The sequence below is a fragment of the Daphnia pulicaria genome, chromosome 6 (assembly GCF_021234035.1).
Source record: "Daphnia pulicaria isolate SC F1-1A chromosome 6, SC_F0-13Bv2, whole genome shotgun sequence".
Lineage (NCBI taxonomy): Eukaryota > Metazoa > Arthropoda > Branchiopoda > Diplostraca > Daphniidae > Daphnia > Daphnia pulicaria.
The window spans coordinates 658,302-673,196 of record NC_060918.1 but is presented as its reverse complement, the minus strand read 5'-3'; the positions used below and the strand labels follow the sequence as shown (position 1 = coordinate 673,196).

The following is a 14,895-nucleotide window of genomic DNA, read 5'->3' as shown; positions in this document are numbered from 1 at the left end:
CAACAAGCCAACAGCTGGAATTTCGTATAAAACAAAGGAAACGTCGTGTATTATTCTACGTGACTGATGTGACGAGTTTTTATCAGATTGTTTGGTATTTTTAGTTAAAAATATGACAAAAATAAGGAATTCCGTCGACAAATGTTAATCGAGTACGTCTGCTTGAGGATAGGTGGCGTTAGCGTCCAAGACTGATTTCCTGAGAATTCCGTAATATCCCATCAAAACAAATAATTGTTTACACCACAAACGCATCAAAAAGTTGTTGACTGATGAATGAACGCTGACGACTAGCAGTAAGGCATGTTTGGGTAGTAGTTGTCGTTGTTTCGACTATAATAAATCGAACTGGGTACGTTGGTTGAGATGTAAATCATTGTGCCCATATTCTCCATGCCAATTGCCATGTATTTGATTGATTGATGAAGCGCTTTCCGTAATCGCTTGCCGGCAATCTTGATTTTCTAGGAAAAAGCCCACACAGAAATCAGCAGGGTGTTTTAGCAATTTTTGGATAGAGATATTTCAATAGAAAATAATTACATCGCGTGGAATGATTGGCTTGTTTGTCGATCGACTACTAGCGAGTAGAGATTGAGCTTCTTCATTAGATCCGTTAACTCGTCGAAACAATTCTTTGAATTTACCTCCTAACGACGATTTGCTGACTAATGGTGTCTTGACTGAAATAGCAAAACAAGGCGGGAAATTCACATTTGGTTCAAACTCAATTTAAAATAAAACTTTCCAATCACTCACCACCGGTTTTATAATTTGAATACTTGTCCGATTTTTCCAGCTGATCCGGTTCAGTTGTTTCTTCATCGTCGGATTCGTGAGCTCTTTTCCGGTCATTGGAACTGGCAATGTTACGATTGATTGCCCACGAAACGGATGGGCTAATCAAGGCACTTCCAAAGATATCCATAATGCAAATTGAATTTTAGAACTGACGCGATCACGGCTCCGGAGCCAAATGAAATGATGGAAAGAAACTGCCAAGTCACTTCGCCTATATACCACACCACGTACTAACGTCAAGATGGACAGAAGGGCGCATATAGTAATAATTCTGTTGCCCAAAAAAACTCTCGAGGAAAGAGAGATGAACTAATAGAACTGGGCTAATGCAAGGTCGTCGGAGGTCAAAAGACAGATTACACCCTCTGATAAGGCATGTAGACCTTGGAAAAAGCCGGAACAGGTCCATCCATCGACGACCACTGTGTATTGAACTAGGCCCGAAAAAAGGGCGGGGTCCCATCGGAATTGTTATGCTGCCTCACGTATCCATAGCGTTTCCAATGTTTTGAGATGGGAGAGAGTATATATTGAACCTTATACTTTCACTAGCTGATAAGAAAAACAATCCACTGGGACAGTTGTTAAGGTCGTTATTTATTCTTTTTCTCATAAACCGTCCGGGTGGGGCGCAAGTGCGGACCCATTTAAAAGCCAGTCAAATTTTGGCGCTTTAGGACGCATCTTAAAAGACCTTGCTGCATCAGACGCTAGATGGTGTTGACGGAAAGAAAAATCGTATTATTTTTTAAAAACATCGGATGAAACGTAAAATAGATTTCTAAAGGAGTCTACTTACTTATAGTTCGTGACGCAATCCGTTGCTTAGATATGTTGAATTTCTATAAGAATTAACGAACCAGTAATTGATGAATGCGGAACTCTTTGATTCGTCAACAATGGAGGGCAAATTTCGGTTTCAGAGCTTACGAAAGGACCGCATCAAAGGAATTTGGCTGCGCTTTTTATATTGATGAGTGGAACAACTTTTGGATTCAATTGGACGTGGAAGAATTTCTTGGAATGAATTAAATGATATCAAACTAGTCGGAACTTTCGTTTCGAAATCGTGAATAAGACACGCGATCGATACTAGTGCAACATGAAAACCAGTTCCATTTCCCGTGAATAATTGACTTCCAGATTTTCAATGACGTCCTTTGGCTTCTTTGAAAAGTGTTTCAACAGAACCGGAACTCTCCACAAATTGCGACAGTCTAAAGAAAGCGATTCCTTTTCATTTCCATTTCATGAACTTGAATTTTATACTGAACACGTATCAGTGTCTAAGACTGTGAGTGCATAACAAACTTAAGAAGCGCTTTAAAATTATTGTTTAAAAAAAAATGTTACCAGTATAACCGACACTTCGTGACATTGAGACAGGCACTGTTGTTCACGTGGCATCTCTTTCTTTCAAACTTAAAAAACACTTTGTCGTTTTGTATTGCCAAAATCCTTTCAACTTTCGACTTTTGTTGTCCATCCTCTGTTCTCCTTACCTTGGCAGGAGGATAGGTTACCTTTTTACAGCGGTGTCAGAGTTGTCAAACTGGTCAGATGATTCGCAATTAAACAAGAATTACGTCACCATTCTGCTTAGTATTGCAGCAGCAAACTTCCGGCGTGTCTGGTCATTGATTTCAGTTGGCTAAATTACAAAGTGATGAACCTTGAAAACCGAATTTGGCACTTTGTCCATGTCTCCTTTGACGATCGCTAGATAGCGTCAGGAGGTGGAAGACCCGCGAGAAAATGAACCGTGAGAAAACTAGTTGCGAAACGAGTCACGCACGCTTCCAAGGCGGTTCAATCCAAACAAGAGGAATCCGCTTGTCGACGTTGTCAACATTTAAAATGACTCGAGAAATAAGAAAGGAAATCTGCCAATCAATTTCGCCTTCCGACATTGGTCTAGACGGGACCACTAATTTGCAATTCAATTCTTTTAAAGACAGTAAATATTCACTTTTAGGGCATCGTTGAAAAGCTTCAATCAATTCAACAAGTAAAAGGGAATGACACACAAGCAGGTTTCGGTACAAATCACATCAAGATTAAAATTGTTATTATTTGAATTGTATTTTAAAATTTGTTCCCTTTTCCTTAAAAATCTCGACGACAAGGATATCATAACACAATCCGACCAATCGGAAATATTTAAACTGGACACATGTTGAAAAAAACAAAATGGTTTGAGGAAACCATTGGCATAAAAGTGGAATCCTCATTCAGAAAAAGGGCGAAAAAGAATGTCGTCGTCAATTGTGTTTGTGTTTTCGTTTGGAAAAAGGGAAGAACACGGACGCATAATTCACAAGGCAATTCAACACATTTTAGGAGGATAATTCACAACAGTTTAGCGAAAAAAAAAAACAGAATCTTCAATCAAACTGATTGATGGGCATCGAAAATCCTGACAAGATTTCGTGCTGTATGGGTTAGAATAAAAAACATACTTAGAAAATCAGGAAGAGAGAGAAGAAATTAGCAATTCTGTACAGACCGTCGTCTCCAATCTCATCAAAACCGAAGAGACTTGTTTTTCTTTGTCGTTAGGCATTTCTCAATTTAGCAGACGCACGTACGAGATTCTTCCGTGTACAGTCCGGGTTGATTGAAGACCTTAATAATAGCGATCCCAAAGTATTTGGCTCCTTTCTTCAGCAGCCACTCGATCCTCTGCCCAGCTTTCCTGACAATCTGCGCAATATCAACAACAAATAAAAACAGAGTGTGGGTTAGAAAAATAGTAGCTAAGGTATATATCATTTTGACTCTTCACACACATAGTTCACATCTAGCAAGACACAAAAAGAAAGTAGGCCGTCGTATAACACACGCGACTACGTGACACTTTTACACTGGAAAATGGCTACCACGCGACTCGGCGTCCTTACTGCCAAGTAGTTTCAAAATAGTCACGTATTTCTGCAACGGCATCGGACGACAAGTCGCTATGGGAAACTGTTGACCATTTGAACAATGTCAGGTTGCCTGGTACCGGTACGTTACCTCTTTGGAATGCATCGCAACAATTTAGTTTCAATTAGACGGCGAGAAGACTCGACTGGAGAGCAGTCGGCAGATGAATAAGATTCGAGTTTGTTTCTGGCTAAACAAGAAAACTTTGCTATTCCCAAAAACAGCAGAGCGTGAACGAACGAAAACATCACGCGTGTTGTTGTTGTATATGCACAACTCTTTGAGTTTAAAAGTAGAAAGGGGAAGGAATAGCTTAAGGGCGCCAAACTATTTTTTGAAGGGCAACTGGCACGATCCACGCGCGTCCGCCACCGGATCACTTTCCAATGTCCTTAGGGCGTCTCTCTCGAACGTTTCGACGATCAACGGACGTAATTTCAAAATCAAATCTCAAACGATAAATCATACGTACCTTGAATGATATCCTCTTCTTTTTGGACTTCTTGGATTTCTTGCCGGTTTCACCGGATGCCGGATCGGCTTGCTCGAATGCGTCCCAAGCCGGTGGGTTCGACGATGAAATGTGATCCGCTTTGCTGCATTTTGTCGACTTTTTCTGAGTTGATTTTTTCGAGCGGATGGAAAATTTAGGCCGACGAGATGTGCGGACGGATTTCCGGATTAAATTTTGTCCATCATCTCGACGAGGTCGTTGAGTAACTGTACCAGGAGGAATCATCGCCTTTAGTTTGGTGGCCATTTCAAATCGGGTAGGACACGGTCGTTCCTTCACGAATTTGGAATCGAAACTTGTAGGTCTTCAATCGTTTACACCAAGGTTAGAAGGAAGAGGTCGATCACTGTGAAATTTGTCTTCTTCTTCTTTTCAGAGATAACACTCGGCGGAAACACTCAATCGATGTGCTGATCCAACAAGGTCTCGTGCTCAAACACAACTAGGGAGATTTCTCGACCCAACTGAATTGGGGACCCTCTAACTACGCAGTTCTGGTTCTGTTGAAGGTTGGTCCAGGTAGAGAAAAAACCGGCACTACCCGAGGCGAATTTAGAAACTCCGCCCCTGCTGGAAACGGAAAAAAAAAGAAAAGAAAACACGATAATAAATTGCAACCACCTGACGGGCTCAGCCAAATTCAGCTCGTACGTTGACTCGGAGGCATGTTAACCAGTTCCATCCGAATGCAGCAATCGAGTCATCGGCTGAATGTCCCAATCTCGTACTTACCGATTCCCATAACGTCACCTATTCGTCACACGAAAAAATAAGTCAAACGTGTTATCACATCATAATTGGTTCCAGCTTTTCGTTTTGATTACGACTCCATCTGTTGAGAATAAACACGGCTATTTGCATTCGACGCGGCCGGCTGAAAATGTAACGGGTCGAGAATGTAGACTAACAAGGGAGAATGTATAATCGGAAGACACTAATTAAAACAGAAGGCAATAAAAAAATTCTGGTCTTAAATAGTGGTATACAAGAGCACAACAACACAATATTTTCACAAAGAGATGATCGAATTATTACGAAATGTGTCATCTTGTTATTATCTGCAGGCTTTCTCCTTCGACCACAAAGTTGCTCCATTTTCTAGAAAGTTTGATATTAAGCTTTCTAGCGTCACAGAAATAGCGGCAGATTCGGATAGTAAAATGGAACAGCCATGTTTTTTAAATGCTGAAAATTATTTCCCACTTGATTAATTTTGTAAGGTGCAGAAAATAATTTTGAATGACAGTTGTGATGTGAGTTTAACAACTTGTACACGGTAGCAACACAAAAAAAATACACAGACGAACGATCATCAAGACATCAACCTAACGATTCAGATGGGTTTAAAGGAATTTTTAAATGAGAATGTGTGTATAAATTCACTCCAATGAACTCAGCATCAGAAGCTGTTTCAAGACCTTGGTTTGACTTGTTTCTCTGATTTCGCCTGCTAGAAACATTTCGTCAACTACACTATAGACCTGTAGTCAGAAATTGAACTTGTCAGCCATCTAGTTTTTTTATTTGGTAAACAATAGTTTTTGAAAGGTACCTTGTAGAAATTGAACACCAGATCCAGTTCACACACATTGTGGAAGTATTCATTTAACACCTCGACAAAGTTGTGAATGGCTTCTAGGTAACACAAATTATTATCATTGATGTCCACACAAATGCAAAAATAGAGACCAGCGTATCGTCTGTATATGATTTTGAAATTACGGAACTGAAATGGAAACAAAAACATTAATGGCTGCAAGGTCTAATGTAGTGGTTAATTGTACCTCAACAAAGTTGGTATGTTTAGCATCTCGAACCGTTACAACGGCGTGCACTTCTTCTATAAGTTTCTGTTTCTCATCATCATCAAAGTTCATGTACCATTTCGCCAATCTCGTCTTACCGGCACGGTTTTGGATAAGAATAAAACGAATCTGGGTTTAAATTTAAATTAATCAATGCCTGAGTAATTCTTAAAGTTTGATAATGAAGGAAAAACACATACCATGTCGCTATTTCTTCTAAGTTTGAAGTAAGGCGACAAATAAATTTCGGGATAAATGCTGTCAGATGAAACTCCCACTACAGCTGACAGAAATCAATGAGGCCACCTACCGGCGTGAGTCGGGAATTCTTCTTCTCGGATTTTCGTCAATTTGGACCTTCACGATCTGGCAACATCTGACTGTAGAAGAAAACCTGTAAAAATGGCCGCAACCAAATTCGGAGTGCTCGTGAGTAAAATTAAAGTTTTATTATTAAAATAAAGAATAATACTTTAATTTCAACCCGTTTCAATGTTATGTAAGCTTACAGTTTCCTTTCGTGCTATTTTTCATTAATGAACGTAGAAATAAATGAAGTAAGAGATGGCCTGCTTGCTGGCGACCATAGCCGGTTGTTTTCGCACAATCCTAAATTAATTTGCCGTAATTTATAAAATGTTGTACTATTTTCAATGAATGTTTTTACTTTCCAACAATTAGGCTCGTAACTTCAGCACCAGTTCATCATCCCAGCAGTTGGTGAAGGTAAATCCTGTGAGTGTGGTATGGGTACATTTTAACCTAATTGTGTAATTGTTATAGGCTCCAGTCCAAGTTTTTGGGTTGTATGGTCGCTATGCCTCAGCACTCTACTCTGCTGCTTCCAAACAGAAATCTTTGGACAAAGTTGAGAGCGAGTTGAAGGACTTTCATGCAACTATCGCCAAAGATTCTCGTTTGGCAGAATTCATTGCCAACCCCACTTTGAAGAGATCACTTAAGAAAGATGCTCTTATTTCAGTTGCCAAGAAATTGAACATGAGTGCTGTTACAGGCAACTTCCTTGGTAAGTTTTTCTTTTCTATTGGTTTTCACTTTATTCTAATTGTTATTCATATGTTTATGATTACAGAACTCCTTGCTGAGAATGGAAGACTTAACAAATTGGATGTTGTCACTGGCCATTTCTTTACCATGATGGCTGCATTCAGAGGTGAAGTTGTATGTGAGGTCACCTCAGCCAAGGTAAAATATAAATCTAAAAAACGTTACGCAATTACATGTTCAAAAAAATCTATTCTTATGTCAAGGCCTTGGATGCTGCTACATTGAAAGAGGTTACTGCCGCTCTTTCTGGATTCTTGCAGAAAGGACAGTCTCTCAAGATTTCAACCAAAGTGGATCCCTCCATTGTTGGTGGTCTTGTAGTTGTCCTAGGAGATCGCTACATCGACATGAGTTTGGCATCCAAGATTGAACGTTACACCACTCTCCTTAAACAACCCGTCTAGAAATTTTAAGTTGGCTGCGTTATAGTGGGAAACAAATATGTACATCAAATGGCAAAGATATGCTGTAGTGGATATGAAAAATAAAAGAAATCGTATCACGAGGTTCTCCTTGTATGCAAACAAAATTGTCATTGTTATTTCAAACACCACATTCAGCTAAAGACAATAATTTGTGCACATTATATCTGGTTGAAACATTTGTCTCTTCTTGGTCCATAAGTTCTCGCATGTACCTGTGTCTTCGTTCCCAGTTTCGACTAAGTTCTGTTGGGCAAGCCGAGGATTTCTTTTTGGAACTTTCAACTACTGACAAATGATCCTTTAGATCGGGAAGATTGCTCACAAAGCGGGATGAGACTTCAACGAGCTGTCGCATCAATTTAACATTCAGCATGCAGGGAGGGGTAACAAACCGGACGGTCTTCAAATCCTTCTCCTGAGCTGCTTGAATGATGCTTTTGGATTCGTGAATGTGTGAAGCGACGGAGCATAATACTCGGGCGTATTTGTTAAACGTAGCATAGTTTGGCTCAGCTTCATAGAGTACATGCCACAAATTGACCATCAACTGCATCAGCTCACACATGATCCAGGGAGCAATAACTTGTTGCTGCATAGGAAGTAAATTCCAAATAGGTTTTCTGCTACTGATTTTAGCATTCTGCATCTTGGGTTTGTTAGTGGTTTTGTCGGCTGTGTCTTCGTCTTCGGCTTCCATCATTTCGACCTCCTGTTCAAGTTTTGCAATAGCTTCTTCGTCGTCCTTTTCTTTCGACTCTCTCTTCTTCAGCATGTGAGTGTAGAGCGTGTCCCACATTGTCGTCACCACCGACACCATCTGACTAGCTTCATCTGCAACGATGTCGGTCAGCAAGAGGCTATCAAGCCACATGATAAGGCCACGATGTTGAATCAAGTCATAGGTAATGATTGAATTCTGAAGTGAAGATTGTACGACTTCAAGTATGAGCCGCTGTAAATCAAACAAAGAAAAATGTCTCGATAAAAGCTCAAACTAAAATTCAATTGCTAAAAAAATAACCTTATCAGTTTTGTCGGACAATAGATTGGATGGCTGCAAGGAGAGAAGGATTCGAAAGACTCTTCTTCGAGCACACACTAAATAGTCCTGACGACTTTTGATGCCATCTCGAAGAAGGCTGAGTAAAAAACTCCTTTGAAGCGACCTCTGTTCAGGTAGTTCAGTGTTATGAAGCATGACGAAAAATTCGGGAACTTGGGTCACATCCATAGCCGATTTTACCTAGAAACAATGAAAGGAATGGCGTTTAAGTTTTAAACGAGAAGGAAATTGCAATCAATTAACAGGAACATACCAGTAGAAAGTTATTGATTGCACGGTACATTGGGTGAGAAGGATCTCGAACGATGGCTGCAGCTTTGGCAAGAAATAATGCAATGATATTGGACAATTTCGGTGGTAGCTGTCGAGCACCACTGAATCGCTCTTTGAAGTAATCAGCAGCGCCATATCGGACACAGTTGATCAAGTGAAGCCACAAACAACGCTCTGGCCAAGCGGTGGCACTGTCAAACTGGTAATGAAGCCGACTCAAACAGAGCCAACCGAGTGATCTCATCTGTCAACAAAAAATTGGGAATGTAAATTTGAAATAAAGCAATACAAAATGTGATTTACGAAATACCTCGCTGCATGGACTGCTGAGAGTGGCGAATAATATCGATATGGCCCCTGACTGAGAGAATTTGCCACATTGGACTTCATATTCTGTAGAGAGGACATGAGCCAACGACAACAAGATAAATCGCGGATCGTAGTCTTCACTCTCTTGCGTGATTTCCGTGCCATTGAGTTTTAGTTCGATGGGGAAGTTATAGGCAGTATGAAGTAGTTTTTTGCTGTTGAGTAATGATAGCACTTCGGCGGCTTCCGGCAATTTGGCAATCCGAGTTGCGATACCTCTCTGAATTGAATAATGGGCAGCGGCAGCTGGTCCCCATAGATAGGGTCTGTAAATTAAACAAATGGAGCATCAATATTGAGTCTTGCCACAAAATTTTGGGAGAAAATATTTACTTGAAAGGCGACAGAACGACGCCATTCTTCTCGTAGGTACGCATCAATCCCAAAATGAGTTGATCGGACGCTGATCTAGTGGCGTGGTATGACGACAACAGCAACGGGACATGACCACCTTGACAAATCTTCGGATTCACTTGAACCAACACCGTCAACAGATGTAAAAGTGCTTTCTTTTGCTCCACATAAGTCTCTCTCTCATCCATGATGACAGTCATGAATTCTGAATGGCTGATAACCATATCATGTACCTGTGTTTAAACATACGTTGGCATTGTAACAAAAAGTAGGACAAACATCGTAATAATGTTAAAATACCTTTAGCGCGGCTGCCTTTACTTCTTCCGTTTGGCCGGCTAGTAGTAGACGCCAAATGTTGGTCATGATTTGCAAGGCCAAAGTCGGAAGAGTTGACTCTTCAGCAGTGAGCGCACGAAGACCGATACGCAGGGTATACTTGAGAAATTTACTCCAAATAGCATCTTCAACTATGGAATTGGCTAAGGTCGTAAGATCAGCTTGAGCTTGTTTCGATAGCCAATCGAATTCTCGTACCAGCTGCTCAACTTCAGTAGGCTCCGGATTCTCGGATTTGAATTGACGGACAGTTGCATGGATACATAATTGGATATGAAGATCGTAATGGGTGCCATGTCGGCCTGCCTCGATAAATTGGCCGCAACTGAAGTTTTTCTTGGTCTCTGATAAAAGCCCAGTGGCTAAATCGCGACACTCTTCGGCTGTCCAGCATTTATTGATCAGAGCGCTGAGAAATTCTGGAAATTTTGGGACTTCGCCGGCAACTTTAAGATATTCGGTCCGACTTGTCAAAAGCTGCTTCAGGACCGGCGAAATATTCCGATGGATCATCTCCAAAACTTTGCTATCAGCGCTGGGACTATTGAGATAAGTTGGGATGATTTGCAATCTCCAGTTGATCTCTTTGAAGCGTTTCTTGTGTGCCAGACACCACTGGCCGAATGCAGCGCACAACTGGTTTGAAGAAGTTACCAAAAGAAGACAGAATTTTGTGTAATCCGTCTTGGACTTGAGGCAAGCTGTTAAAACAGCCGTGAAGTCATCAGTTGCATCTAGAAATTCCGGGCAGACGCTGGCCACATCATAAATTCCTTTCTTCAAAACCGGAGTAGCATCCAAAGAAACAAACAGCTGAAGTGCTTGCGAAAACACCGACCAGGAAATCCGCTGGATTACACCTTCTAGTCGTAGTCGACCAGCTAACTGAAGGAAGACGTTCAAGTATTTCAGGCACACCTCACTAGCTGCAGACGTAAGCCGATGAACAAGGGATCGGATTTGAGGCTCAACTTCGTTAATCTTTAATTCAGATAACGAGAGCAAAAGTCTGTCTTCATCAATTTCTTCGAGGGATCCTTCTCCTTGGATAACGGCAGCGATAGAGTCGTTTAATTTACGTTGGTACATTTGATCCAGCTGGTGATCTTGAGTCAATTTCAAAGAATCCTGAACGAGCGCATTGAATTCCTTGACGAAAGAATCACGAGTGTTCATTAGGTCAAACCACTCTAGGGTGCGAAGGTCTTGAAGCAGCTTGACGTGAAGTGGATAACCTGATTCTTCGGCTTCGCCATCGACAATGACCCGTAATAGGCCAAGAATGTTCAATTGATCCGATTTTCTTGCTTCCGACACAGACAGGCAAGTAATGCACTGGTAGAGGGCTACTTCAATGATGTCCAATCGATTCCTCTTGGCAACAATCTCGTCTTCCCATTTCGTCTTCAGTGCCGTCCAGTCCAAATCGTTGGGAAAATAGCAGCTGTAGAGAATCACGGAAGTGGGGCCGAGCCCAAGTGTCGATACATCAGCCTGTTCCTTCTCTTTTGTCCACGATTTTAAAAAGTTTTCCAGCGCAGGACTCGATGACAAGCTGTTGGGTGCGGCTTTTAATAAAGCGCTTGCAAATGTTTCCAGTTCACCGTTTTGGCAAAGTAATAGGTCGCACATTACAGCTGAAATGTAGGAAGCGACTGTTTCTTTGTCTTCGCTTAGTTGGTTGAAGCATTTCCATGCTGCCAGAATGAGTTGACTGCAGGGTGGTTCCAGTTTTTCGGTTTTTGAAATACCAAATATAGATTCAAACTTGACATTCAATGTAGTGGATGATGTCAACAAGAAAGAAAATGCTTCAGCGAAGAATTGGGTTGCTTTGGGATGTCGTTCCAGCGTCGACGTCCAGATGTTTAACTCGTTGGACGACAGGTGAAGTTGTCCAAGTTCTGGTTGTCGACTAAGTTTGAGTAGTAGCGAACCAACACACAGCCGTAATTCAGATAAACTGTCGCCTGCCAAACACGATGAAAGTTGGGAAACCAAAAGTATTGAATGGTCTTCAGTCATTTTTGGTAGATGTGACATCGACAAGACGAAGTTAAAAACAGACAATTTCAGCCTGTCCAGAGACTCCTTTTTGACAGAGTAATCTTTTTCACATTCCATTACAGATTGAATCATTTCAGTTGCCGGGAAATTGGACTGATCCTGCAAAAAAAGATTGGGTTAACACACTTTTTCATTACTTACACATTAAATAAAAACTAACTTCATCTGTAATCCAACCAAATTTGGCATAATTCACCAGTAGATCCAACAGGACAACCCAACAGTCAACGTACCATTCCTGACCCTTAAACGTGGGCATCTCCCGACAAATTTGAATCAACTTTGATGCCTGTGGTACCTGCCATGAAATTTTCTCTAAAATAAAATAAAAATGCTGCATTGAGCAAGGGTTGTGTTAAAAACTAAAATATTTAGTTTTACTTTTGAAGGCTGCGAAGATATCGTTTTTTTCAGTATCTGTGTAAACGCTTGCTTTCGGATTTTTCATTAAAATGGTGTGGAATTCGTTGATTTTATCAAAGACAGTTTGAAGAAGCCGTCCAGCATTCACTCTGATTCCGGAATGCTCCATCAGCAAACTTTTCACGAAAAAGTTTCGCGGAAGAGAAAGGGGACCGACCAATGTGGCAGCACGGATCGCCTGTTGGGCAACGGAGTGTTTTTCTTTCGGATTGAAGATCATCGTCAAATTCTGGACTTTAATGATTTGCTGAACAACGTCACAAAGATTCAGCCAGGGAACCGACATTCGAATCTGTTCCAGATCTGCAACCAAGCTTCGGAAATAACAATCCATCAAATCCGGGCATTTCTCTATTGTCTTGACAACTAGCTGAGACTGGATCTCAACAATACGCGGAGAAGCACCGCCCCAGAAGTTGAACAAGTTCTAATTTTAAACAATCGTTAGTTCCGCAAATCGTAATGGGTTAAACATAGATGATACGATACCTGTAGCATCTCGAGGATGAGGTTGTTCTTGGTGATCGAGTCAACACCGAGGTTGTAATCAGGGAAGGCGATACCATATTTATGTGAAGTCGTCAGGGAAAGCAAAAGATTTTGAAGGAGTTCAGCAACTGTCACTTTATCCTCTTCCAAGGATTCATCTGGAAGAGAGTTTTCCACGGTATCTAGCCTACCTATTCTCTTGGGCTTCTGAGGTCCAATCCAATAGAAAAGACGCATCAGCTGCAGCAAATTGCTTGATTTGAAGATGTGAAACTTGAGTGTTTTGCTCAGCATAGAGTTCATGACAACTTTTTCGCGGAGCGCTTCCAGGAAGAGCTGTACGACACCGATGGTGTCGGTACGAAGATGTAAGAAGACAGGCCAGAGAATGGCTGGATTCTCGCTAATGGTACGCAATAGCATAGAGTCTTCTTCCATCAAGAATGAAGTGATGAACATAACAAACGTGGAGCGCACGTCGGGTAAATCATGGAGGGATTTTCGTTGACTAGCCTCGACGAGGTTCTCATTTGAGAAGTCTACACGCGTGATCACTGCGCGGGCTGTCAAGTGGCCAAGAGTGACCATTATAGTAAGAAGCCGGAGAGCCGATTTGTTTTGATAGGCATTGCAATTAGGTGACATGGTCCTGTAAATGTTATCCATGTGGGACTTGAGTACGCTGCTGGCCACTGTCGTGCCCAAATCACGATACTCGGTTAGGTCGCTCGCCATTCTGTTTTTAATTAAAAAAAGACTCAACATTGATGAAATTAATGAAAACAGTATCTACCACTTACCTTTCAAAGAGTTTTTCAAGACTTATGAAAACTGTGACAATATTACCCGTTTTAATCTTGGGTATATCTAAGAGAGACAAAAATTCTCTGCCTGTACCACCGTTTTGTAGAAAATCCTTGACAATGTCAACAGCCCCATGCTCTCTAGCTTTAAATGCATCCGCTGCAACAATGAAGTCCTTTATGGCTATAAACGAAAATTTAAAAAGGGTTAATATAATTGATGCAATTATTACATTTTCAGAGTTAATAAATTGACATTGTACCTTCAAATGGATCTTGACCTGACAAGCCTTCCATAATTGACCATGCCAAATCTCGTTTGCGTTTTTTAGACGCTGTTGTTGGAACGCTGGATGTAAATGTGTCTTTATTTTCACTGTACATTTCTGATTCATTTTCTTCATTAACACCATCTTCTTCTGAAGGATTTTTTCTTTTATCTGGTGACAACATGATAGAACAAATAATGATACTCTGGAAAACTTTACAAGTGATAGTATAGTAGTCAAATCTCAAAAATGTCAACCACGTGCGGAAGACGTGTGACTTTGATTGTTTTCAAAACGTCGGCTGCTAGCAGACTCGGTCAATAATTGAATACAACATTGCCAAATTGCCTGTTTAGTTTCTTCGGGTTCGGAAGAAAAATTGCCAAATTGGAAACCGCGAAAATTAAAATAATTTGTTGTAGTTTGAGAAGATGTGTTTGTTTATAGGGTTTATTTTGATTAATAGTAACCCTAAACTTTAAGACGAAGCCTAAATACTAATTTTTCTGAATTTTGACATATCATTCTCTTAATGACTTGATGGACAGTCGTATCATAGATAAAAAAAGAGTGGTCTTTATCTGTGGTCGTATGGGGGGGAAAATATTAGGCAGGCTGCCACAGCTAGCTGAATAATCTCTAACGATGTTATTAGTTTTTATAAATTAATATCTGTGCTAATGAAGAAAATATGGGCACATGTCCCATGGATGTCGGTATAATCTACAGCTCATCATGGTAATGAATTTTTTGTATGCCCGCCCTCTAAGCTGAAAGCATATGTTCGTGATGTTTCAACAACATGTGACGCGTTGCGTGTGGCATATTACAAAATTATCTCCTTCGTAAAAACAAAAAAACAATCAACAAACACGCACAGCTGGTTTATATAAGTTTTCCCAATAAAC

General features: G+C 40.7%; 4 protein-coding genes across 6 annotated transcripts; 1 reads left to right on the top strand and 3 right to left on the bottom strand.

Moving 5' to 3' along the window:
- Window positions 1-9: 9 nt before the first annotated feature.
- On the bottom strand, window positions 10-2,663 carry LOC124343425. Of its 3 annotated transcripts, none has more exons than XM_046796722.1 (4): window positions 1,601-2,663; window positions 760-1,511; window positions 544-683; window positions 10-464 (listed from the first exon to the last, which is right to left on the bottom strand). In XM_046796722.1, exons 2-4 carry the CDS (start codon window positions 926-928, stop codon window positions 291-293), a joined length of 483 nt encoding a protein of 160 aa, XP_046652678.1. In that variant the 5' UTR covers window positions 929-1,511; window positions 1,601-2,663; the 3' UTR covers window positions 10-290. The 3 variants fall into 3 exon arrangements, with proteins under 3 accessions (XP_046652678.1, XP_046652679.1, XP_046652676.1); XM_046796723.1 differs by having other exon boundaries at window positions 760-2,093; window positions 2,155-2,663; XM_046796720.1 differs by having other exon boundaries at window positions 760-2,663.
- A 201-nt stretch (window positions 2,664-2,864) lies between these two features.
- Window positions 2,865-5,054, bottom strand: LOC124343426. Its single transcript, XM_046796724.1, has 2 exons — window positions 4,199-5,054; window positions 2,865-3,504 (listed from the first exon to the last, which is right to left on the bottom strand). The coding sequence occupies exons 1-2, from the start codon at window positions 4,484-4,486 to the stop codon at window positions 3,373-3,375; spliced, it is 420 nt and encodes a 139-aa protein (XP_046652680.1). The 5' UTR covers window positions 4,487-5,054; the 3' UTR covers window positions 2,865-3,372.
- A 1,298-nt stretch (window positions 5,055-6,352) lies between these two features.
- LOC124343424 (ATP synthase subunit O, mitochondrial-like) lies at window positions 6,353-7,642 on the top strand. Its single transcript, XM_046796719.1, has 5 exons — window positions 6,353-6,474; window positions 6,727-6,771; window positions 6,829-7,072; window positions 7,139-7,251; window positions 7,317-7,642. The coding sequence occupies exons 1-5, from the start codon at window positions 6,448-6,450 to the stop codon at window positions 7,515-7,517; spliced, it is 630 nt and encodes a 209-aa protein (XP_046652675.1). The 5' UTR covers window positions 6,353-6,447; the 3' UTR covers window positions 7,518-7,642.
- LOC124343423 lies at window positions 7,613-14,298 on the bottom strand. Its single transcript, XM_046796718.1, has 11 exons — window positions 13,982-14,298; window positions 13,716-13,902; window positions 12,916-13,651; window positions 12,385-12,853; window positions 12,164-12,318; window positions 9,898-12,102; window positions 9,577-9,830; window positions 9,185-9,509; window positions 8,855-9,118; window positions 8,560-8,781; window positions 7,613-8,490 (listed from the first exon to the last, which is right to left on the bottom strand). The coding sequence occupies exons 1-11, from the start codon at window positions 14,169-14,171 to the stop codon at window positions 7,657-7,659; spliced, it is 5,841 nt and encodes a 1,946-aa protein (XP_046652674.1). The 5' UTR covers window positions 14,172-14,298; the 3' UTR covers window positions 7,613-7,656.
- Window positions 14,299-14,895: the final 597 nt, after the last annotated feature.

What these genes read in the sequence shown, in the direction of transcription:
- LOC124343424 (XM_046796719.1), top strand. Translation starts at nt 6,448, where the DNA reads ATGGCCGCAACCAAATTCGGAGTGCTC. An exon ending in CATCCCAGCAGTTGGTGAAG is followed by an intron (nt 6,772 to 6,828) that starts GTAAATCCTGTG and finishes TAATTGTTATAG; the next exon opens with GCTCCAGTCCAAGTTTTTGG. An exon ending in TGTTACAGGCAACTTCCTTG is followed by an intron (nt 7,073 to 7,138) that starts GTAAGTTTTTCT and finishes TTATGATTACAG; the next exon opens with AACTCCTTGCTGAGAATGGA.
- LOC124343426 (XM_046796724.1), bottom strand. Translation starts at nt 4,486, where the DNA reads ATGGCCACCAAACTAAAGGCGATGATTCCTCCTGGTACAGTTACTCAA. An exon ending in AGAAGAGGATATCATTCAAG is followed by an intron (nt 3,505 to 4,198) that starts GTACGTATGATT and finishes GATATTGCGCAG; the next exon opens with ATTGTCAGGAAAGCTGGGCA.
- LOC124343423 (XM_046796718.1), bottom strand. Translation starts at nt 14,171, where the DNA reads ATGTTGTCACCAGATAAAAGAAAAAATCCTTCAGAAGAAGATGGTGTT. An exon ending in GTCGTTCTGTCGCCTTTCAA is followed by an intron (nt 9,510 to 9,576) that starts GTAAATATTTTC and finishes TTTAATTTACAG; the next exon opens with ACCCTATCTATGGGGACCAG. An exon ending in TGTCCGACAAAACTGATAAG is followed by an intron (nt 8,491 to 8,559) that starts GTTATTTTTTTA and finishes TTTGATTTACAG; the next exon opens with CGGCTCATACTTGAAGTCGT.
- LOC124343425 (XM_046796720.1), bottom strand. Translation starts at nt 928, where the DNA reads ATGGATATCTTTGGAAGTGCCTTGATTAGCCCATCCGTTTCGTGGGCA. An exon ending in TTCAAATTATAAAACCGGTG is followed by an intron (nt 684 to 759) that starts GTGAGTGATTGG and finishes TTGCTATTTCAG; the next exon opens with TCAAGACACCATTAGTCAGC. An exon ending in AGCCAATCATTCCACGCGAT is followed by an intron (nt 465 to 543) that starts GTAATTATTTTC and finishes GCTTTTTCCTAG; the next exon opens with AAAATCAAGATTGCCGGCAA.